The 24,107-nt window shown below is 46.1% G+C and overlaps 1 protein-coding gene across 3 annotated transcripts in view; it reads left to right on the top strand.

Annotated features, from left to right (window-relative positions):
- The first annotated feature begins 18,815 nt into the window (after positions 1–18,815).
- Positions 18,816–24,107, top strand: part of CCAR2 (cell cycle and apoptosis regulator 2) — a 100,499-nt gene continuing 95,207 nt past the window's right edge. Inside the window, exons 1-6 of one of the 3 annotated variants that reach the window (XM_029603782.1) lie at positions 18,816–18,924; positions 19,781–19,870; positions 20,737–20,828; positions 21,356–21,447; positions 22,029–22,143; positions 22,782–22,911. In XM_029603782.1, the coding sequence (XP_029459642.1) occupies positions 19,804–19,870; positions 20,737–20,828; positions 21,356–21,447; positions 22,029–22,143; positions 22,782–22,911 (496 nt within the window). In that variant the 5' untranslated portion in view covers positions 18,816–18,924; positions 19,781–19,803. Of the gene's footprint in view, positions 18,925–18,951; positions 19,141–19,780; positions 19,871–20,736; positions 20,829–21,355; positions 21,448–22,028; positions 22,144–22,781; positions 22,912–24,107 lie in introns of those variants that run through there. The other 2 variants (XM_029603785.1, XM_029603783.1) reach the window with 2 other exon arrangements.

Below are 24,107 nucleotides of genomic sequence, written 5' to 3'. Positions count from 1 at the left end.
GGTGGTGGTTGCAGGAGGCTCATCTGAGCAGGAATGTGTCCCTGTCCTCCCCGAACTGGCTGGTTCTTACAACGGGTGCGAGTCTCTGGGGCTGGGGAGCTCACTGTCAGGAACTCACGGCCCAGGGATGTTGGACCAAGGAAGAGGCCATCTGGAACATCAATCGCTTGGAAGCCCAGGCAGTGAGGCTGGCATGCTTGCAATTCAGCCACAGACTCCAGGGTCAAGCCGTCCGGATAATGTCTGACAACGCAAAGAGGACAACTACATCAACCGCCAGGGAGGAACCAAGAGCCAGCAGATGTCTCAGGAGATAGACCTCCTTATGGAATGGGTGGAAATACATCTACTGGCGATCTCAACTTTAGAAATCGCAGGAAAAGACAACGTCCGAGCAGACTTTCTAAGCAGGGAGAGTCTGGATCCAGGAGAGTGGATGTTGTTGGCCGAAGCCTTTTAACTGATAGTAGATCGCTGGGGCCTCCTGTCCATCGACCTGCTAGCCACATCTCACAATCAAAGGTTTCCTGATTCTTCAGTCACAGAAGAGATCCGTGATCCCTGGGGATCGACACTCTCATTCAGACCTGGGCGGAAGAAGAGTTGCTATATGCCTTCCCTCTGTGGCCCCCTGCTGGGCAGGCTCATTCGCAGAATTGAGCACCACAGGGGATTAGTCCTACTAGTAACTCCAGATTGTCCCAGGCATCCATGGTATGCAGACATGTGGAGACTCCCTCCCCCCCCCCCCCCCCCCCGGTGCCTCCTACTGCACAAGGACTGGCTACAGTAGGGACCGATCCTTCCCAAAGACAGACATGATTCTGTCTTAGGGTCTGGTCCTTCAGAGGGCTTGCCTGATGAAGCAAGGATATTCTGCAGTGGGAATTGCCACCTTACTCCATGCTTGGAAGTTCTCTATGTCCCTAGCGAATGTGCGGATCTGGAGAGTATTTGAGGCCTGGTGCAAGGAAGTATCCCTCTTTGAGCGGTCAAAATCCCATTCTGGAATTTTTGCAGGACGACTTGAATAAAGGTTTGGCCCTTACCTCCTTGAAGGTACAGGTAGTGGCTCTTTCCTATTTCAGGGGCAAGGTGAACAGAAACCTCCCTGTTGGCTGATCTGGACGTGGCCCATTTTCTGAAAGGGGTGAGGCACCTTTGGCCACCCCTACAGTGGCTGGTTCCCTTGTGGAATTTTAATCTAGTATTGGAATTTTTGGCAGGGCCCTCCTTTCGGACACTGTGTGGTCTTTCCTTGCGTTTATTAACCTTGAAAATGGTATTCGTGGTATATGCTTGGCGTCTCGCATCTCTGAACTGCAGGCATTGTCGGGAACCGTTCCTCTGGATGACTCCAGGAGTGTTACACCTTCGTACCAATCCATCCTTCTTGCCCAAGTAGTCTTGGAGTTTCATTTGAATCAGTCCATTTCATTGCCTTCCTTAGATAAACACAGGGACGTGGAGGAATACCGCCTCCTTTGACATTTGAATGGTGGTAGACATTTGGTGCGGTATCTGGAAGTTTCAGAACCAGTGTGAAAAATGGACTGCCTCTTTGTCCTTCACGGTGGAAGGAAGCAGGGCGAAACAGCTTCGTGGGCTATCATAGCTCGCTGGATTAAGAAGGTGGTCACTGGAGCCTATGTGGAGGCAGGAAAGCCATTACCTTCTCAGGTTAAAGCTCATTCTGCCAGGGCTCAGGCATTCTCATGGGCGGATGCTAGACTGCTGTCTCCCATTGATATCGGCTGAGTGGCACACCTTCTCCAGGCTCTATCACCTGGATGTACAGGCCTGAGAAGACGCAGCCTTTGCAAGGGCGGTATTAACCAGACTGCGGGCAGCCTCCCACCCCAATTGGAAGTAGCTTTTGTACATCCCATTGGTCCTGAGTCCATCTGGCTACACACTAGGAAATGGAGAAATTACTTACCAGATAATTTTGTTATCTTAGAGTAGGCAGATGGACTCTGCATCCTGCCCCCCCCCCCCCCCGGCTGCCCAAGAACGGTACCAAGGATTTGCCCATGGAGTGGATATCAATTCCAAGAGATTATGGGTAAACTGTCATCCAGTCCCTAGATCAGGGCATCTGTAATCTTACTGGGGATCAGTGTTTTGGTTGAGTACAGTACAGTTATCCATTTTTAATCAAGTTCTTTCAATAGTATGTCCACAGTAGATTTTGAAGAGAATACGGAAGAGCTGAGGTCACTGCAGGGTAGGGATGTGAATCGTTTTTTGACGATTTAAAATATCGTCCGATATATTTTAAATCGTCAAAAATCATTAGAGGCGATATATAATAGGAATTCCCCCGATTTATCGTCAAAAATCGTAAATCGGGGGAAGGGGGAGGGCGGGAAAACCGGCACACTAAAACAACCCTAAAACCCTCCCGAACCCCCCCAAAATGTCTTAAATTACCTGGGGTCCAGTGGGGGGGGTCCCGGTGTGATGTTCCACTCTCGGGCCACGGGTGCATTTGATAGAAATGGCGCCGGCGCTACCTTTGCCCTGTCATATGACAGGGCAAAGGTAGCGCCGGCGCCATTTTGGTTCCTGTCCCCCGACGTCGCGAGCGTAGGAGATCGCTCCCGGACCCCCGCTGGACCCCCAGGGACTTTTGGCCAGCTTGGGGGGGCCTCCTGACCCCCACAAGACTTGCCAAAAGTCCAGCGGGGGTCCGGGAACGACCTCCTGCACTCGAATCGTGTTGCCATTTTGCAGTACGGCAATATGGCCATAGGGGTGGCGCCATTTTGCATTACGGCAACACGATTCGAGTGCAGGAGGTCGTTCCCGGACCCCCGCTGGACTTTTGGCAAGTCTTGTGGGGGTCAGGAGGCCCCCCCAAGCTGGCCAAAAGTCCCTGGGGGTCCAGCGGGGGTCCGGGAGCGATCTCCTACGCTCGCGACGGGGGACAGGAACCAAAATGGCGCCGGCGCTACCTTTGCCCTGTCATATGACAGGGCAAAGGTAGCGCCGGCGCCATTTCTATCAAATGCACCCGTGGCCCGAGAGTGGAACATCACACCGGGACCCCCCCACTGGACCCTAGGTAATTTAAGACATTTTGAGGGGGTTCGGGAGGGTGGGGGATTTATTTTAAAGGGTCGGGGTGGGTTTTAGGGTTGTTTTAGTGTGCCGGTTTTCCCACCCTCCCCCGATTTATGATTTACACGATATTTAAAAAAACAAAACTGCGACTATCCCATTACCTTCCCCCCCCTCCGCCGAAATCGATCGTTAAGACGATCGATCACACGATTCACATCTCTACTGCAGGGTATAGCTAGGGTGACGTCAGCTTTGAAACTTGACTCTGTCTCCAGCTGCTGGCAGGGGAGCACAACCTGAGTCCATCTGTCTACACTAAGGAAAACAAAATTCTCAGGTACGTAATTTCTCCATTTGATCCCAAATCTGGACACAATAGGCCTGCAAACTGAGTTGGAGAATGACTTCATTTCCATTCACATCCCAGCATCTAAATATGCAAAATTATAGGCGAGGGAAAGACTTTTTTAATTTTTTTACTGATTTGGATATTAAAAGCTATTTCTAGAGTATACCTCAACCTCAGTGGCTCAGGGCGAAACCTGCATGGAGTGGCATGGCGTGCATAAGAAACTTGTTGGGCAGACTAGATGGGCCATTTTACTCCTGGGGGAATTCTACACAAAAATTTAAACTTCTGCAAACTTTATATTGGTCAAAATCACACAATTTACATGACAGTCTTTAAGTAATTGCATTTTAAGTTAATACAGAAAAAAGGTTATTACTTAAAGATGCAGAATTTCCCTAGAAATTCACTGTAAGAGAGTACCTTCCACGTGCTCTCCCTACTCCCCTGGCCACTTTGCCCTCTCAGGCCCCAACTCTCCCCTCCACCTCTAGTCTCAACCCCTTCCACTCATTGCCCGTCCTAAAGTTTGACCCCGTTCTCAGTACTGTCCCTCCCACAAGCTCCCTCTGTCCCTCCCTCTCTCTCTCTCTCTCTCTCTCTCTCTCTAGTGCAGTGGTTCTCAACAGGTGTGTTGGGACACAGTAGTGTGTAGCGAGGTCACAGAAGGTGTGTCGCAGACCCAGCAGAAGGCTGCTCTTTCCTCATCAGTCTGGGCAGGAGATGGCTGATTTCTCCTTTATTGGATATGACAGGAAGCTGCTCTTGCTTCCTCCTTCTCTTTCTGCCCAGTGGGAGGTTATGCCCTTCTCTTTCACCCAGATCAGAGTGAGATATCACCAACTCCTGTTCATATGGGCCTGATAGAAGACCAACATCTTCCTCTGCCTGGTCTGGCCGTAAGACATGAAATCAGGAGCATGAGGGGGAGAGAGAGGGACATGTTCTAAAGATCCGCTGCTTCATCTTCCTCTCAATGCTGCTTGCTCTCATCTGCTGCTGGTAAAACGGGAGGGAGAAACACTGGATTGGACTGAAAGCTTATGCGGGCTGGGAGCCAGAAGGAGGAGGAAATGTGCTGGGCAGGAATGCTGGGTAGGAAGCGGTGGGGGAAAGGAGGTTTGGTTTGCTGGGCAGGGAGAGTTGGAGGAAAGAGGGGCTGGGATCTGCTGGGCAGGGAGGAGAGATAGAAATGGAGGGAGAGATAGAGGTGTGGGCCCTGCTGGGGTGGGGGAGAAGAGAGGTTAGGAGATGCTGAGCAGGAAGTGGTGGGAAAGAGGTGGTCAGAGGTATGCTGGGAAGGGGAAAGGCAGGGAGAATTGAGCAGAGGAGAGGATGCAGGGGCAAATGTTGGACAGGGATATGATCATGTGAAGGGACGATTGAGTAGTTGGGAGAAGTGAAGGGTGATGGGGGCCTGGAGGGGAATGACTGGATACAAGAGCCATAACATGTCAGTTTTGAGAATATACATTTGTTCTATCTTTGAACTTTGCTTGGTGTAGGAAGAAATATATTTCTATTTCTAGTTCTCCAGTTTTGCACTGCATGCAGAAGGTCTTGGGGTTTCAATTCCAGGTTTTGTTTCCACCTTTGTAATTTGTGATATTTTATTCCATATTAAGTGAAGGCAGTTCTGTCTGTATTCTGTATGTGTGTGACTGAGATGAGGTAATTTACTAGCATGTAGGGATTTGTATCAGCCTTATTTGTTGTATTTTCTCAATATGATACTTTACTGGTGGTGAACTGCTGCCTTTTCATGGGTAGGGCTATTGCTGTTTCATTTCTTGGAGTTAGTGCTGCTGAGGTGTGGCAGGTTTGATAGACATGTACAGAGTGGAGGTTTTTTTTTTCCAGGTTTTATATTATTTTACAATGCACCTGGTAGTAGAGGACTTTGTGATGTTGTTGTTAAAATGAGACTAGAAACAGAATATCATTTTTGTATGGTGAGATGTACAGGGAAATGTCTTAGTTCTGTTCTGCACCGTTAGGAAGCAGGGGACACCTGTGGATGCAGAGCATATGCTTAGATTTAGTCCCATGATGGTCATGTGCTCCGTGTGTCACGCATGTGAGCATCATATCTCAGGTGTGTCCTGATAGAAAAAAGGTTAAGAATCACTGCTCTAGTGCACATACAAATCCCCTCATACAGGCTCCCTCTCTCTTGCATACACACCCACACAAGCTCCCTTTCTCTCTCACACATATATCCTCACACAGGCTACCTATGTCTCTTTTTCACGCACCCCTTCACACAGGCTCTCTCTCATACTTACACAATCCCTTCACACAGGCTAGCACTCTCACATACACACAATTCCTTTTTCATACACACCAGCTCCCAATCTCTCACACACATTCATGCTCCTTCACAATCTCCTCATATAGACTCTCCCTCTGGCACCCACACTCAAGCACCCCCCTGCTCTCTCTCTTTCACCCCCTGCTCTCTCAACTACACCCACACACATTCTCTCTCTACACACATTCACTCTCACCGCAGCCTTCATCTTCGCTACGAACAGAGCATGCGGAGGCCTTCATCTTTGCCGCGAATGGCGTGCTGGGGCCTTCATCTTTGCCTCAAACGGCACACGTGCCATTCGTAGCACGCCAGGGCCTTAATCTTCACAACGAATGGAGCACTCCATTTGCGGCATGCCGGGGTCTCCTCTACCATTTTCTGCGTAGAATTTGGCAATTCTGCATGGGGGGCAATCCTGCGCAAATTCTGCATTCCGCAGTAGTGCAGAAAGACTATCATTTTATCTTTTTCTGCAGTCATTATTATGTTAAAAAGCTGGACTTAGAGCAGGAAGAAGAGGTTAACAAATGAGAGGGAAAGTGCATTGACAAATAAAGGGCCCCCCCCCCCCCCTTGTTTTGTGGGAATTACTCCCCTTCTGCCATCTTTTGGGGTTTGTAGGCATTCTTCTCCTTTCATCCCCCTGTCAATGGGTATGTGCAGAAGTGATAATAAGATGTGTAAATTGGGTGTGTGTGAGTGAATGGATGGTATATGGTAATGGAGGCATGTGTGTTGGCATTGAGGTATGTACACACCACAAGTTGAAGTTAAATAGGGAGCAATACGCAGCTGCACAGCATCTAAGTTAGCAGATACACTTATTTGGCAAACTTATATGGGCTATCTGAAAGGTAGCTAGATACATTTATCTGCCTAACGTTCGGACTCTACTCTGAGGCAATCTTAAAGCTAGCCAGTTAATTTAGCCAGCTAACTTTACTCTGCCCTGGAATGCTCTCAGACTGCCTGATGTAACTGGGTAAGTAGATAGCTGGCTTACTACTTAGCTAGATAAGTCAAGGGCAGTGAAATGGGAGGAATTTTTAAACCCTGTGATTTCTTAAGTTACATTTGGAACTTAGTGAGACAAACCCATTAGAATTTGAACCTTATAGTTGTTCAGGTTGAAAGAAGACCAGCGTTGTCCAGTGGGACTGTGGATGAGAAGACGTCCAGATTGTATTAATTTGGTGGGTTAATAAAGGTTTTTAATGTACCATTCAAGTTGCACAAAGAGAAGGTGCTAATTGGCCCTGATGGACAGGGGACAAATGGAGAGACTCTTCTGCTCCACAGAGGGAGGAATATTTAGCACTAGTCAAGAGAATACTAGATAAAGTGCTTAGGTGCTGAGCGGTGCCTTAGAAGCCAGCTGGGATTGAAAAAAAGGAAAATTGGTTCTTGCCTGCTAATTTTTGTTCCTGGAATACCACAGATCAGTCCAGACAAGTGAGTTTTGCATCCCTACCAGCAGATGAAGGCAGAGAACAAAAACTTTTCAGGCACTGCTACTTAACTGAGAGAGGCACCTGCAGACCCTCAGTATTGACCTGTACCCAAGCCAAGATGTCTACTCCCAAAACCCCAAATGATTTCCCATCTGGGGTGAGCAGAGAATCAAAGTTGTAGCCCCTTCAAATCTGGACCCCAACCTCCAGGGTAATGAAAAACTTCCAAACCTAACTGTTTAACCTATATATAATCTTTGCAAAAAATGTAATTTTTAACATCCAGAAGCAGGAAAGGTCTTTTGCAAATTAAGGGGACAGGATTCTGAACTGATCTGGGGTATTCCAGGAAAGAAAATTAGCAGGTAAGAATTTTCTTTTCCTGTTCATACTCCAGATCAGACCAGACAAATGGGATATAACCAAGCCCCTTCTACACTGGGTGGGAACCCAAAAGATCTGTATGTAACACATTTTCTCCAAACATCGCTTTATCTGGTGCTCGAACATCCTGGTGGTAATGTTTGGTAAAAGTGTGTAGGGAAGGCCACGTTGCTGCCCAACAAATCTCCTGTGGAGATACTAGCCTTAAAATAGGCTCCACCCAGGTGGCTGTCTGCACCCTAGTAGCATGTGCCTGTAGCCCCTTAGGAACTGATTGACCCTTACAGAGGTAGGCTGAAAAATTGCCTCCAACCATCATGCAATCATGCTCTTAGCTGCCTTACATCCCTTCTTTGCTCCACTGAATAAAACAAAGAGATGATCCAACCTCCAAAATTCATTAATGACCTTAAGATATTGCAGCAGAGTTAGACGAACATCCAATAGATAAAGTTCCTTTGCATGTGGCATATCTGCCATCAGGTAAGGAAAAGCCGGTAATTCCACCATCTGGTTGAGATGAAACAAGGACACAACCTTCAGCAAAAGTAAGGAACCATAGGCAGTGACACCCCGTCGAAATCCAAAGAAAAGGACCTCTGTACGACAAGGCTTGAAGCTCCAAATTCTGTCTAGCCGAACAAATCGCCACTAAGAAAATGGCTTTCAAGGTGTGAGCCTTCATAGTTGCACTTCTCAATGGTTCAAAAGGAGGTTCACAAAGCACCCGAAGAACCAGATTAAGGACCCACGAGGGACACATCTCAGGAACTAGAGGGCGTAAGTACTTTGCTCTTTTAAGAAAACACATGATATCCAGACGAGATGCCAATGGTCTCCCCCGAAGCTTACCTTGAAAACAGCCTAAAGCTGCTACTTGAACTCTGAGTGAATTATAGGCCAGTCCCTTCGCTAAGCCATTTTGCAAGAACGCCAAAATCTGGGAAATGTTGATCTCAAAGGATTCAGGTCATGTTCCCCACACCATGACTCAAACACTCTCCACACCTGCATATACACCAGTGAAGTGGAAGATTTCCTAGCCTGAAGCAATGTAGCAGTTACTGACTCTGAATACCCTTTAAAGTGAAAATGTTGCCTCTCAAAATGCCAGGCCACTAGACAAAAGGGATCCGCCTGTTCCAAAAAGATGGGTCCTTGACATAGCAATCCCTGCAGATGTCCTAGCTGGACCAGATCCGCAAACCACGGATGACATGGCCACTCCGGTGCCACGAGAATTGCCCTTCCTGGATGCTGCTCGATGCGAAGTAGCACTCGGCCTATGAGAGGCCACAGGGAAAACACACATAGCAGAAACCTTGTCAGCCAAGGCTAAACCAGAGCATCGATTCCTTTGTAGCCAACCTCTCTCCTGCAGCTGAAGAATCTGTCCACCTTGGCATTTCCTCGAGGCACCATGAGATCGAACTGGGGCTTGCCCCACTTGCTCTGAATGAGTTCAAAGGCCTCCACTGACAACTCTCATTCCCCGGGATCCAGCTGCTGCCTGCTGAGATAGTCCGCTTTCACGTTGTCCACTCCGGCTACATGAGAAGCTGCTATCACTGCCAGATGTTTCTCCGCCCAAAGACTCCTGAGCCACTAGCCAACTCTTTGTCTAGCCCTGACGATTGATGTATGCCACTGTTGTCAAATTGTCTGAGAACACTCGCACCGCATGCCCCTGAATCTGCAGGAGAAAGGCCATTAATGCCCTGTGAACTGCCCTTGTTTCTAACAGGACGCTTCCACTGGCAACCACTGACCTCGAGCCATCACCATGTGCCCTTGACACACTGTTCCCCAACCACTCAAGCTGGCATTTGTGGTCAATACCATCCAGTCTGGGACCTCCAGGTCCACTCCTTTCTCCAAATTGGGACATGACAGCTACCACAAGAGACTGGATCTGGATTCCCTTAGAAGTGGTAAAAGTAGTTGAAACTCCTCTGACAACGGATTCCAACAAGACAAAAGAGCCCACTGGAGAGGCAGCATGTGAGAAAACGCCCATGGGGCCAACTCCAGCGTAGATGCCATAGATCCCTGAACCTATAAATAATCCCAGACTCTAGGGACCGAATGTTGCAGTAGACGAAGCACTTGAGCCTGAAACTTGACAACCCTCTCTAAGGTAAGGAAGACCTTGCCTAAGCTGGTATCAAATCGCGCCCCCATATATTCTAATGACTAGGCCAGCTCTAGATGGCTTTTTACTAGGTTTATTACCCAACCCAGGGATCTCAGGCTTTATGATGCATTGAATTGAACAGCGGCATTCCATCTCCAACTTCACCTGAATGAGCCAATCGTCCAGGTATGGAGGTACCAGAATTCCTTACTTTCTGAGGGCTGCTGCCACTGCCACTGCCACCATCACCTTCATAAAAGTTCTTGGTGCTGTTGTCAACCAGAATGGCAGTGCTCGAAACTGAAAATGCTCTCCAAGCACCATGAATCACAGAAAGTTCTGATGGTCTGACTGTATGCCTCCATTAGATCCGATGCGAGAAACTCCCCCTTGTGCAAAGATGCTTCACCGTCCGCAGCATCTCCATATGGAAGCGCAGCACCCGCAGTGCTGCAGTGACCTTCTGCAGATTGAGAATGGGTCAAAAGATGTCCTCCTTCTTGGGAGCTACAAATTAAACTGAATATCTTCCTAGCCTTGCTCCCCTGGGGGAACAGGGCCTCCAGTTTTGCAGCCTCAGCAACGTGTCCTGTACTGCTGCCTGCATAGGCCTCTCTGATTGTGTGAAAAAATTCTAAGGCATAGCCATCTCTTATCACTTCCAGAACCCACTGATCAGAAGTGATTTTGGTACACTCCTTATAAAAAAGGGGTTAGTCTCCCTCCGGTTTCCAGAGAAGAGTGGACCAGCCCTCCTTCATTGGGAGGTTTTACTTAGTCTGGCCCCCTGGCTGGTATCTCTAGAAGGCCTATGTGGCCCCCAAAAGGACTGCTGCCTTCCAGAACCTTGTTTCTGCATTGAGATGGGAGCGAAATTTCATCACCTCTCGAAACCGAGAATGTGGCAGAATACTCTTCTTGATGGCCCTCTTATTCTCAGGTAACTTGTTCCCTTTTGACATCCCCAAATGCTTCATCAGCTGCTCCAGATCTTCTCCGAACAACAACTTCCCTTTAAAGGGGAAATTATACAGCTGTGCTTTAGACAACACATCCGCTGCCCAACTGCACAACCACAGGTGTCTCGGGGCCACTACTGTGGACACCATAATCCTGACCGATGACTAGACCATGTCGTACAGGGCATCCGCCACATAGGCTATCCCCACCTCCAACTGAGCTGCATGGCTGGCATCAATGGGAACCCCTGATGTTTACTCCTATGCCTTCTGGACCCAGCACAAACAAGCTCTCTGCATCAGACTAGCACAGATTGCAACCCGAAGGCTGTACGCCGAGACCTCAAACAATCTCTTCAAAAGGATTTCCAACTTCCAATCCTGGACATCCTTCAGTGCAGCCACCCCTGCCACGGGAATGGTTATCTTCTTGGTTACTGCAGACACTGCTGCATCCACCTTTGGAAATTTCCAAAGCTCCAGGGTCTCTTCTGGCAGGGGATACAATTTAGCCAAAGCCCTGGCCACCTTTAACCCTTCTTCAGGAGACTCCCACTTCCAGTCAACTATCTTCTTCACCTTCTTCAGCAAAGGAAAAGTCTTGGCTGGTCCATGCAGGCCACCCAATACTGGGTACACCCCTTCATTGTCCGAATCCTCCTGTGTGACCTTATTCCCAGTTCCTCTGACACGTGGGGAATGAGGGGATGCAGCTCCTCCTTACGGAATAATCTAATGACCCTTGGGTCACCTCCTTCTGCCACAGGAACCTCCACCACATCAGGCCCACTACCTGCCAGAGCACTCACAGGTTCAACACCTGGATAATCTCGCGGGCCGTCTTGGAGATCTTCACCCTCTGAGTCCTTAGAGGTCTCTCCATCTTCCCATGACAGGCATCCTAGACCCAGGAGCTGAAGAATCCTCCCAGACCTGGGCTGGTGCCTGCTCTAGGCTTCTTAGTCAAGCACTGGGACTTTTACATGGTTGAATGCTTACTCGCTGCTTCTCTTTTCATCAGATAGGCCTTATGAAGCAGTGATACAAAATCCATGGAAAATTCCTCAGACCCACTGGCTCCCTTCTCCGCTGCATCTTCCTCTGTCTCCCCAACCCCTTCTGTATCTTCAACAGTACCTGATTCCACTGGAGAGAGCTGGGGAGGGGGGTCCCTAAACTCTCCAGCAACAGCATGCTTCCTGCCATGTGGAGATAAGATGGCCTCCATCTCCTCCCACCTCTCCCCGCAGGGTCTCCAGAATGGGGCCTGAAAACCATATGCAGCGTTCGCTTCTTGAGACCTCCACAGCGGTCCCTGACCTTTTGGAGGCACAGCCGGCACACAAAGAGACGCCATTGGGGCGCGATTTCCTTACTCCATAGGCCAGACATACTTTTCCGTGCTCTGCGGGAGGCACCATTCTTCTGCCGCAGTCCATGGCAAAAATAAACTCTCAAGTGCTGCGATCGCCACAATGCTTCTGTTGACGCTGTCCTGGACCTCGGTACTAGAGGCAAGTCACGTGCATCCCCTCTCACTCTTGGCAATGGCCTCAATGCAAAAAGACAGCCGATCAATCAGCCCTGCTCATCCAAGCTTTTATTTATTTATTTATTTATTTATTTATTTTTAAGAAACAGCAATCTAGCAGCCCCAAGAAAAAGAAAGATATAATCTCCTGCTTCTGGTTGTCAGAGGAGGGTGAAGAGGCCTCAGAGGGAGCGAGGGAACCGGAACTCCTGGCTTTCCCTCCCTCTGGAAATTGAGGGCCAAGCCAGAACAGGGATTACCACCCCCTCGCTCACCCTGTTCAACACAAGGGATTGCCCACAAAGGAACCTAACACCTCAGGGAGCACCAGTCTTCATCAACTTCTTAAATTTCTTTATCTTCTTTACTTGGTTTTTTTATTTTTAATAACCTCCAGACTGCAGGTTTGCGCCCCCGCCATCTGCTGGAGACAGAAATACCGAAGGACTGCAGGTGCCAGTCTCGGTTAAGTAGCAGCGCCTGAAAAGTTTTTGATCTCTGCCTCCATCTGCTGGTAGGGATGCAAACCCCTTATCTGGACTGATGTGGGGTATGAACAGGAAATGCAAATAGTCTACTAGACCCAGCTGAAAAGGGAGGGAAGGGGATTAAAGCATAGCAACATAGCAATGACAGCAGATAAAGACCAAATGGTCTATCCAGTCTGCCCAGCAAGCTGATCATAGTAGTAACTGCTACTCTGTGCAGGTTACGCTCATGCACTACTTTATTTCCCACTTCTAGCCTCTAGGGTTCCCTAGTGTTTCTCTCAAGCCCAGTTGAACTGATTTACTGTTTTCATTCTCATCACCTCTTCTGGGAGGGCATTCCCGGCATCTACTACCATCTGAGTGAAGAAATATTTCCTGATGTTGGGTCTGAGTTGTCTCCCCTGGCTTTCATTTCATAAACTGTAGTTCTATTGTTTGCTTTCCAACAGAAACATTTGAAGTTCAAGCATCTTTAATACATTTCAGATATCTGAAAGTCTGAAACTTATCTCCCCTGCACCTCCTCTCCTCCAGGATATACATATTTAGATTCTTCAGCCTTGCTCATAAGTCTTCCAGGACAGACCCCAAACAATTCTGGTTGCCTCTCTCTGGAATGCTTCCATCCTTCTTTGAGATAGTCTCCAGAACTAAGCACAAAACCCTAGGTGAAGCCTCACCAAAAACCTGTGAAGGTTAGCACCGTCTTTTTCTTACTAGTTATCCCTCTTTCTATATGGTCCAGCAGCCTTCTGGCTTTAGTTATTACCTTGTCACATTACTTTGCTGCCTTCAGATCACCTGACACTATTACACCAAAGTCCTACTACTGGTCCGTACACAGTGTGCTGCGGCAGTCAAAAAAGCAAACAGAATGTTGGGAATTATTAGAAAGGGAATGGTGAATAAAACGGAAAATGTCATAATGCCTCTGTATCGCTCCATGGTGAGACCGCACCTTGAATACTGTGTACAATTCTGGTCGTCGCATCTCAAAAAAGATATAATTGCGATGGAGAAGGTACAGAGAAGGGCTACCAAAATGATAAGGGGAATGGAACAGCTCCCCTATGAGGAAAGACTAAAGAGGTTAGGACTTTTCAGCTTGGAGAAGAGACGGCTGAGGGGGATATGATAGAGATGTTTAAAATTATGAGAGGTCTAGAACAGGTAGATGTGAATCGGATAGTAGAAAGACTAGGGGGCACTCCATGAAGTTAGCATGGGGCACATTTAAAACTAATCGGAGAAAGTTCTTTTTTACTCAAGGCACAATTAAACTCTGGAATTTGTTGCCAGAGGATGTGGTTAGTGCAGTTAGTATAGCGGTGTTTAAAAAAGGATTGGATAAGTTCTTGGAAGTGAAGTCCATTACCTGCTATTAAGTTCACTTAGAGAATAGCCACTGCCATTAGCAATGGTAACATGGAATAGACTTAGTTTTTGGGTACTTGCCAGGTTCTTATGGCCTGGATTGGCCACTATTGGAAACAGGATGCTGGGCTTGATGGACCCAGTATGGGATTTTCTTATGTTCTTATCCAGTCTGCCCAGCAAGCTTCCCATGGCAATATCTGCTGCACCATGCAGGTTACCCCATTTTTCTCTTAAAGATAGCAACTGTTGCTCTGTGCAGTTATTCAATGAGTCTTTTTGAAAATTCAGTCAGTGCTGATATGTTTTGCTTATGTACTTGGCCTTAGAAGTAGTCCTGTAACTTTTCATTTATGTCTGTGTATGAGTACCGCAGACCGGAAAAGTCAGGACCTGTGTTGGTGGTCATCTAATCCAATTCCTCTTCCGTCCCCCCCCCCCCAATTAAAGCGGAGAGTAATGTTCTAGTTGTGTCAAAAGTATCACAGCTTATTGGTTAAGGGTAGTAATCTCTTGCCTTCTGTTAAGGGTAGTAATTGCTGCTCCATTCAGGCTACCCCTATGCTTATCAGTTCCCCAGATCATAAAAGTTAGGGCCCTCATTGTTTGTTATCTGAATCAAATTCCCCTTTTTCCTTGCTGTTGAAGCGGAGAGCAATGTTGCAGTTGTATCAAAAGCATTATCAAAAGCATCAAGGCTTATTGGTTAAGGGTAGCAACTGCCACACCAGCAAGTTACCCACATGCACAAGTTTTCTTCATTTCCATCCTCTAGCCTTTAGGGATCCAGTGTTTATCCCATGTCACTTTGAATGCCTTCACTGTTTTTGTCTTCACCACGTCCTCCAGAAGGGCATAGCAGGCATCCACCATCCTCTCCGTGAAGAAATATTTTCTGGTGTTTGTTCTGAGTTGTCCCCCCTGGAGTTTCATTTAATGACCCCTGGTTCAATTGATTATTTCAAACAGAAAAGGTTTGAAGTTCCTACATCATTAAATCTTTTCAGGTATCTGAAGGTCTGATTCATATCTCCCCTGTACCTCCTCTCTTTCAGGGTATACATATTTAGATCCTTCAGCCTCTCCTCATAAGTTTTCTGATACTGACCCCCACACCATTTTGGTCGCCCTTCTCTGGACCATCTTGAGATATGGGCTCCAGAACTGAACACAGTACTCCAGATGAGGCTTCATTAAGGACCTGTATAAGGGGATTACTTTTTCTTATTGGTTATTCCTCTCTAAATACAGCCCAGCATTCTTCTGGCTTTAGTTTTCGCCTTGTCACATTGCCTTGCCACCTTCAGATCGCCAGACATTATCATCCCAAGATTCCTCTCTTGGTCCATGCATATCACCCCCATCATATACAGCTCTTTTGGAATACTACATCCCAGATGCATGACTCTACATTTCTTGTCATTGAATCCCAGCTGCCAAATCTTCGACCATTCTTCAAGCTTTCTTAAATCTCTTTTCATTCTCTCTATTCCTTCAGGCGTGTCCACTCTGTTGAAGATCTTAGTATCATCCACAAATAGACAAACTTGCCTTCTATCCCTTCAGCAATGTCACTCTCAAGGTATTGAACAGAGCTGGTCCCAATACCGATCTTTGTGGCACACCACTTAACACCATTTTCTCTTCAGAGTAAGTTCCATTTACCATTACCCACTGTCTCCTGTCAATCAACCGGTTTGTAATCTACTCCACCACCTTGGGGTTGACTCCCAAGCTCCTATATGGGACTTTATCAAAGTTTTGCTGAAATCCAAGTAAATCACATCAAGCGCTCTTATCTAGTCACCCAATCAAAAAAATCAATCAGATTTGTCTGACAGGACTTTTCCCTGGTGAATCCATACTGCCTTGGATCCAGCAACTTACTGGATAGTAGATAGTTCAATATTCTTTCTTTCAGCAGAGTCTCCAATTTTCCCACCACCGAGATGAGGATAACTGGCATGTTTCCAGCCTCCTCTCTGCTACCACTTTTGTGAAGCGGGACCACAACTGCTCTTCTCCAATTTCACAGCACCATTCTCATTTCCAGGGATCTATTGAACAGATCACGCAGCGGACCCGCCAGGACATCTCTGAGCTCTCACAGTATCCTGGGATGTACCTCATGCAGCCCTATGGCCTTGTCCATGTCAGGTTTCCTAGCTATTCCCATATATTTTCTTCTGTAAAAGTTGTGTCTACCCCATTCCCATGTACGGTTTTATCAAATAAAGTAAACTAACAAACTCTCCTCATGGTTAAAATAAAAGGAAAAAGAAAGAAAAAAATAACATAATAGTGATAACAATAAAATAAAATTACAGGGTAGAGAAAATATAACAAGGATAATTTCCAGATTCTGGTGCTGGTCCATATTGGCTCTGGTCTGATTTCTCGCCTGGTGGCAGGATACCACATATTTAAACTGCCATAGCTGCTGTCTCTCCTGTTTTCCCTGGGATTATATGCAGAGTCAGTGTAATCATTAAGCAGACTAGGCAGCTGCCTAGAGTGCCACAGGTTTAGGGGGTGGCCACCTACTGTTTTCACTGGTCCTTCTCAAATATGACCTTTAAGCAGCAGAGTAGTGGAGGAGTAGCCTAGTGGTTAGAGCAGTGGGCTACAAACCAAAAGACCAGGGTTTGAGTCCTACTGTCACTCCTTGTGACCTTGGGCATGTCACTTTAACTCCCATCGTATCAGGTACAAACTTAGGGGGTTATTTTCTAAAGCTATTGCACTTGTGCGATAGCTTGGGGTGGAGTCAGCCCCAGAAGAGGAGGAGTTGGGGAGGCACCGGGGCTGACTCTGCAAAGATTTCTCAGACAACAAAAGGTATGCATCCTTTTTGCTGTTATTTTCGCACTGAATAACTACACCTTTTATGGCGCGCTGCCGGCTATCACGGGACCGCCCCCCCCCCTGTTACCACAGGATTCAAAGAACCCGGCGGTGTTAGTGAATCCAGGCCTTATATTGTAAGCCCTCTGGGGTATAGGGAAATACCTACAGTACCTGAATGTAATCCACTTTGAAGCACTGAAAAAAGTGCGAAAAGTGGAATATAAAAAAACCCCAAAAAACGCTCCTAACTCTTTCTTGTGGCAGTACTATGGCGACTGGGCCTCCTTCTTCCCTCCTCTTGGATGCAGGAATCGTGTTACATGGGCCGCAGGAGGCCCGACCCTAGCACGAGGCTACTACCTGCGTGTTTAGAGAAGGGGAAGGGATAGAAAGCATAAATGCTATTTGCTGTGTTTGTTTTAAAATATGTTATTGGTGTTTGGAAAAATGTTAATAATTTGTATATGAGCTTTTAATTATTGGATGATATTCTGTTTGTTAGCTGATTTGAAATATTTATTAGTGTGGTTTTAATAATATGATTGATGCTTTATATTTCTTAATTTTGTTTGATATTTTGAGGAATGGTGGTGATCCTGTTTTTCCATTGTTGCACTGCATAGTCTGGTTTGTTGTGGTTTCCAGTTCAGTTTTTGTCTGCATGTTTCTATTTATACTTTATGTTCAGTATTTGGTGAGGGTCTGTCTGTGTTCTGCATGTATGAATGAGGTGAGATATTCTGCTAGAGTGTAGTTTCTATATATGGATTCATAGCAGCCTGGCTTGTTTTGTTTTCCTAACAGGAGATGTATTGGTGTTTTAGGGCCCAATGTAATATCTGCAGTGTAGCATTTGAGTGCTGGCAGTTAGTACTGTTTTGTTATGGGAGGTTTATTATGTGATAATTCAGTTTAACTGTTTTTTTTAAGGGTCAAACCCACACCCAATAGGTGTTACAATAGACCTAATACCATATGAGTTCCAAGTGTCTCTTTTGCAGGCTTTCTAGCTGGTGCTACAGTAATGCATTAAATATAATATACATGTTGTAATGTTTTAAGTGATATTTTTCTGCATTGTCCTTTTTCATGTAAAATCTATTATAAGGGCATAATTTTTAATTGTGTGTGGGAGGTGTGGGGGTTGTGTGTATGCCCAAAGCTGTAAAGTTTGCCTAGGGCACTGATATCCTCGCACCAGTCTTGATTATACGGAGCTTTTTCTGCTCATTCTTTACGGTGAAGTCTTTCATTTTCTGTTTTAGGACAGCTAGCCTAGTGGGAAACTGATAGGGGAACATGAAGGACTGGGAGATGGGGACATGGAAGGGTAAAAAACAAAGGCAAAGATAAGATGAGATAGGCTGGAAGGAAGGGAAAAAGTGAGAAAAGTAGTATGTAGAACGAGCCGGCAGGAAAGAGAAGTCAGCAGAATTATGTATTGCATAAAAATGTTTCACTTGTTTTCATTATATATTTAAGAAGGGACGACTAGAACTGTTTTACAGCTTATTAGTTTAGGCATATTTTCCACAAGCCTGTTTCTTTTCTGTTTCCCATTCTCCTTGAGCTTCAGAAAATTGAAACTTGGGCGGGTACCAGAGGGAGAAAGTGTAGACAAGAAAAGGACGACGGGATTGGTGCCTCGGTGCTGAAGCCTGCCCAGCTACTTCATTACACCGGAAGCAGAGCATTTTAGGATCGTATTATATCGCGTTATTAAATACTGTAGTTGCATCACTCGCGTGATAAGAAAGCTGCGTCCGTACGGCTGAAGAAACCTCCTACATCCAGTCTCCCACGTGGAAGGTCCCACAGACTCTAATTCTACCCGCCACCTGGGACTCTATGGTATTTCCGGACCACATGTTAAGTTGACAGTGGGAACTTCCGGTTTCTAAAAGTGTGTCGCCATACTTCCGGTTCCTGTGTAGTTCCGGAGCAAGTGCCGCAACTTCCGTTTGTCTTTGTGTCAGGGAGCGCGGTCTCCGGTTCCGCCTATACCGGGGCTGATACTTCATTTGGTGGGTGCAGAAGGGGAGCGAAAGGGTGATCCCTTCCCCCGCTAAACTCTGAGATACGGATGGAGGGGAGTGCCATCCCTAGACCCTGAGGCACGGGGACGGGGAATACCACCTTCAGATTCTGAGATACGAGGAGGGAAAGGGGTAATGACACCCAAACCTTGAAACACAAGGGGTGGAGTGCCAGTCCCAGACCCTGAGATGTAGGTGGAGGAAGTGAGTGCTGCCACCAAACCACGAAGGGAAGAGGGGAGACCATGAGATACGGGGGCGGGGGGAATAGATCCCCCCCAAAACCTGTACTGCGGGGGTGGAGGGAGTACTATCCCCAGACCCTGAGATGGGAGGAAGGAACTGACACCCCCAGATCTTGAAACATGGCAGAGGAGGGAATTGCAACCCTTTAACCCTGAGAGAGGGGGTTTTGGGGAAGAGGGGTGATATCTCTCGATCTCAAGACATGTTGGATGATAGAAGGAATTGACATCACCACTCATTGAAATATGGGAAGAGGAGAGGCTAGACATTTCAAACCCTGATTGAGAGGGGAGTGATGCTTCCAGACTTAGATATAAGGGGGATAGTGATACCTCCAAAATCTTAAATACAGTGTGATGGGTAGGGGAGTGCCACTCCAGACCCTGAGATGAGGGAGGCTGTGCTACCCCAGATCCTGAGACAGAGGAAAGTAACACCCCAGGAGAAGAGGGGAGTGACATCTCTAGATCTGAAACAGATGGAACAGCTTGGATGTGCTCTTACATGTGCCCTATGATGTATTTTCCATCTTAGCTGCTGTCTTCTGCCTTATGCATGCTGACCTTCCCTGACTCCTGTGCTTTGTCTGCCTCTTCAGTCCCCAGACATCACCATTCCCAGATGTCTCAGTTCAAGCGTCATAATCGTCGGCGATCCAGCCAAGGACAAGTCATGAGGACCCTGATAGGTCTGTGCTCCCATCACACATGTACAGTCTAATGGGTCTGTGCTTCTCTCATATGCCATATAAGATGCTATATAATATTTTACTGGGGTGAATGTATGATGCTGTGTATGATGGATTGTTGGAGTGAGTGTTTGGTACTGTTTGTGATAACATGGGGTGAGAAAGTGATGATGTTTGTGATAACATGGGGTGAGAAAGTGATGATCTTATTCTTCCTTATTCAATTAGAGATTCACATATTCATGCTGTCTACATACAGTCTACATACATATACTCATGTGGACTTACATATCTCCATGTTATTTATTGATTTATTAACCGCATGTTTATTAACGGTTTAATAGTATTTACTATTTGCTTACTTCTATTAATTTGTTTCAAAGTAAAAACTTGTTTACTTCGTTTGTTTCAATGTAAAAACTTGTTTACGTCTTTTGCTCAATGTAAAACTTCGTTGTTTAATCCTGTTCTATGTAAACCGCTAAATGTAGCGATTGTTACTGTTCTATGTAAACCGGGGTGATAATTTATATACCGGAGGTTCCTGTATAATATACATATTTAAATAAATAAATAAATGTGTGAGATGGTTTGCTGGGATGGGTGAGTGATGTGTATATGTGTGATGCTTTGCCTGGATGAGTCTTTGGTGCTGTATGAGATACTCTGCTTGGATAGGTAAGTGGGGCTATGTAAAGATGTGATGCTATACTAAGGTGAGTCTGTAGTTCTTGTGTATATTGTTTGATGCTGTGCTGGAATGGGTCTGTGGACTGTACATGTATGATGTGCACCAGTTAGTTAATGTGGTGTCTTTATTGTTTTTCCTTTTCGTGGAGTGACAGCCAGTTCTGCTTCTGTTTCAGGGAACCCTACGGCCTCCTTGCTTGGACCTCCTCCAGCCTACATCAGCCCAACACTTCCATCTGAGCTTCCTCAGAGCATGCTGCATTTGCAGGTATGTCCAGCTCTCAGTTTTTGCTGGCTAGCATGCTGTCTCTGGCTCTTGGATGACTGAGGGAGGGGGGCACAGACATTAGAGGAGGGAAGATGGGGTGAAGATGTACACAGGCAATGGGAGAGAGATTCAGGTCAGGGGGAAAGGACATAAGTGTTGGGGTGACACCCATATTCTTTTTCTTTAGTAGTTAATTATCTGTTTCTGAATGGCAGAAGAGGCTTCTGACTGCTTTCTTACTCAGTTGTACGCAAGTAAAATATTGTGATATTAGACATGCTTATGCAGTCAGGTCACTATCAGGTGCGAAGCCTCCTGAAGAATTGGGCACAAGAAGCAGAGATGGTACATTATTAGAGTCCAGGGCCTATCTCAGGGCATCAAAATGTTATATCATATTTATGATCATTTCTCTGTTAATATTTCTAATCATTGGGGGTAACTATCCTCAGGTTGGTGACTCTTGTGTCACTGTGAGGGGTATGTTTATGCTGTGACTGTACTATATTGAGTGATTTTCCCTGCAGATGGAAGAGAAGCACAGAGTCTTTACTGGGATTGTCACTAAGCTTCAGGACTACTTTGGAGTGGTGGATGAAGAAGTCTTCTTCCAACTTAGGTAAAGCTGGAAAAGAATACCGCTTGTATTTTGGTTCCCAACACTAGAATGGTAACAATTGGGGGCCCAGAATATGTGATGTCAATTTTTGATCTTCCTGGAGTTTGGAAAAGGTAATAAGTCTCAGTCAGCATGGAAGTTGCTTGGCAGGGAGTGAGGATTTGATCATGCTCACAGCATTCTGATCAGTGGCAATGGTCTAAGAATGGTTGAGATATGGAGAAACTGTATTCCAGCATCCAAAACTCTTTCCATGTGGCTTCATTTAAATATCTGCAGATACTGGAAAAGTCCCCTGTAGAATTTGCAAAATTGTCTGTGAGCCCTTTGAGTTCTGCCATGCACATTGGTTGCAAGTGACTGTGTATGTATTACTTTCAACTCTTATACCCAATATCTCCTCTCTGTCTCCCCTGTCTGTCATTTTGTCTTTCCTTTCCTCCTCTTTCTCTCCCTACCTTGTCTTTCTCTACCCTCTCTTGTGTTCATTTTCTGTTCTCTTGCCTTGCTTGTCTGTTGCTCGCTCTCCCTCTATTTCGTTGCTTGTATTTCTTTCTGTCTGTCTCGTTCTCCCTCTCTAGTGTTGTGAAGGGTCGCGTCCCACAAGTTGGAGAGAAGGTGTTGGTTAAGGCCGTCTATAACCCCAATCAATCAGTGCCATGGAATGCTGTGAAGGTCCAGGCACTTGCCAGCCAGGTATAGTACTAGCGGTAATTCTAAAGGGAATATTGGGTTTTGTTACTGGGGAGAAACCACAAGAAGCATCTGAGTGTGAAGCTAGAGGGTGTACTGAGGAGAGTATCTGGGTGCAATACTGGAAGGGATGCTGAAATGAATGTTAAGTATGTTAATAGGGGTATTGTGGTATGATACTAAGGAGGGCACTGGGGGTATCTGGAGGATATAAGACTATGGCATTGAGGGGGGTTATTAATGGGAATACAATACTAGGGAACATGAGAGAGTTTTTATTGTTAAGGGAGGGGGTTGTAGAAGGACATACTGAATTGTACTTCTGGGGTCTGCAGAGGCTGCTATGTTGGCAGCAAAGAATGACCGTACCTCTGTGGGTACAGTGTATCAGGGCTCAGCCTCTCACAAGTTGGATCCCAGCTGCATAGCCTTACCCAGCAGTAAGCTTGTGATCATCTGCTCTAAGGGTATTTGTGTGGCCTTTCCTATTAGGTTCTGCTGGGTTCTTCTAGGTGATCCAGTCAGGCTACTGTTAGAGATAGGATGCCATGTTCAATGGACTACTGGCTCAGCCTGTCATCTCTTATGTTCTTCTGATTGTTAGCTTTGGTACTTTCGTAATCCCGGGTTCTATTTTGCAGCCACTTCTGAAGTCTCCAACCCCATCCCTCCTACATATGGCGCCTTTAGGGCAGAAACAAGGAATTCTGGGAGCCAAACCCCAGCTACTTTTCCAGCCTCATCGAATCCCTCCTTTGTTCCCTCAGAAACGTAAGTACTGAGAAGCAGAATTACAGAAATAGAGACCAGCAGTCATCAAGTTCAAAGTGCTATTATAGCTGGTGACCATTAAAGATCTTTTGGTCCACCCAGTTGCTCCTGCTTACTGTGACACTGCGCTTTCTTCTCGGTCTTCAATCTTCTCCCTCTTTTGACAGATATTTATTTACTTATTTGACGGTTTTTATAAACCGTAGTTTGGAGCAAGCCTTTACCACAGTTTACAGTTAAAACAACAGGATACATTGAACTGAGCAAATTAACTGATTACATTATAACGAGAGTAACAGATCAAATTAACTGATTACATTATAATGGGTAATAACAAGGAAATAAACAGAGCAATAAACAGAGCATATTAAGTGATAGCATTATGGTAATAAATTAAGGTGGGGAGATGTGGGGGGAAAACAACTGGTCATGGGATTAATACTGTTTGTGTCGGGCAGGGAATAACTGTGTACATAGTATCAAGAAAATTGGGGAGTGCGGTGGACTTTACATTGCGTAGGGGGAGTGTATATTAATCTATACCTTCTCTATATGTTTGTTCAAAGAGCCAGGTCTTTAGTTGTTTTCTGAAGAGTTTTATATTGTTTTGTTTTCGTAAGTTTTCGGGCATGGTGTTCCACAGGCGGGGTCCTGCTAGTGAAAATGCTCTTTCCCAAACTGATGTGAGTTTGGCGGAGGTGATTGTGGGTATTGATAGTAGTGCTTTGTTGGTTGATCTTGTATTGCGTTGTGGGGTGTATAGGTGTATTACATCATTTAGCCACTCGATTTCTTTTCCATAAACAGGGGGTGATAAAAACAAACTACACTCTTATAGATCCAGTTTACCAAAGGGTTTTTCCTATTTTATGTCTATGGGAAAAGGTATATCTGGTCTATAGACAGTGGTTTTAAAATTGTTTTTCTCAGGAATCAGTGGAAAAGCACCATTCCCTGTACGTACCCGGATCATTCCAGACTGTGGGTTATGCCTCCCTTCGAGCAGATGGAGACAGAGAAAAACTTGAAGGGCACCCTCTCTTAACCTGGTGTGCCACCTGCATCCCTTCAGTATTTCTCCGTCTCCAGCAGATGGAGGTGGTGCAATCCCTGCAGTCTTGACCTGTTCCTGGGTTTAAGACACTTTCCCTTTAAAAAAAAAAAAGCAGGTTAGAATTACTGTTGAAGGAATCAAG

Source organism: Rhinatrema bivittatum, chromosome 5 (assembly GCF_901001135.1).
Source record: "Rhinatrema bivittatum chromosome 5, aRhiBiv1.1, whole genome shotgun sequence".
Classification (NCBI taxonomy): domain Eukaryota; kingdom Metazoa; phylum Chordata; class Amphibia; order Gymnophiona; family Rhinatrematidae; genus Rhinatrema; species Rhinatrema bivittatum.
This window is presented reverse-complemented; position numbering and strand designations above follow the sequence as displayed.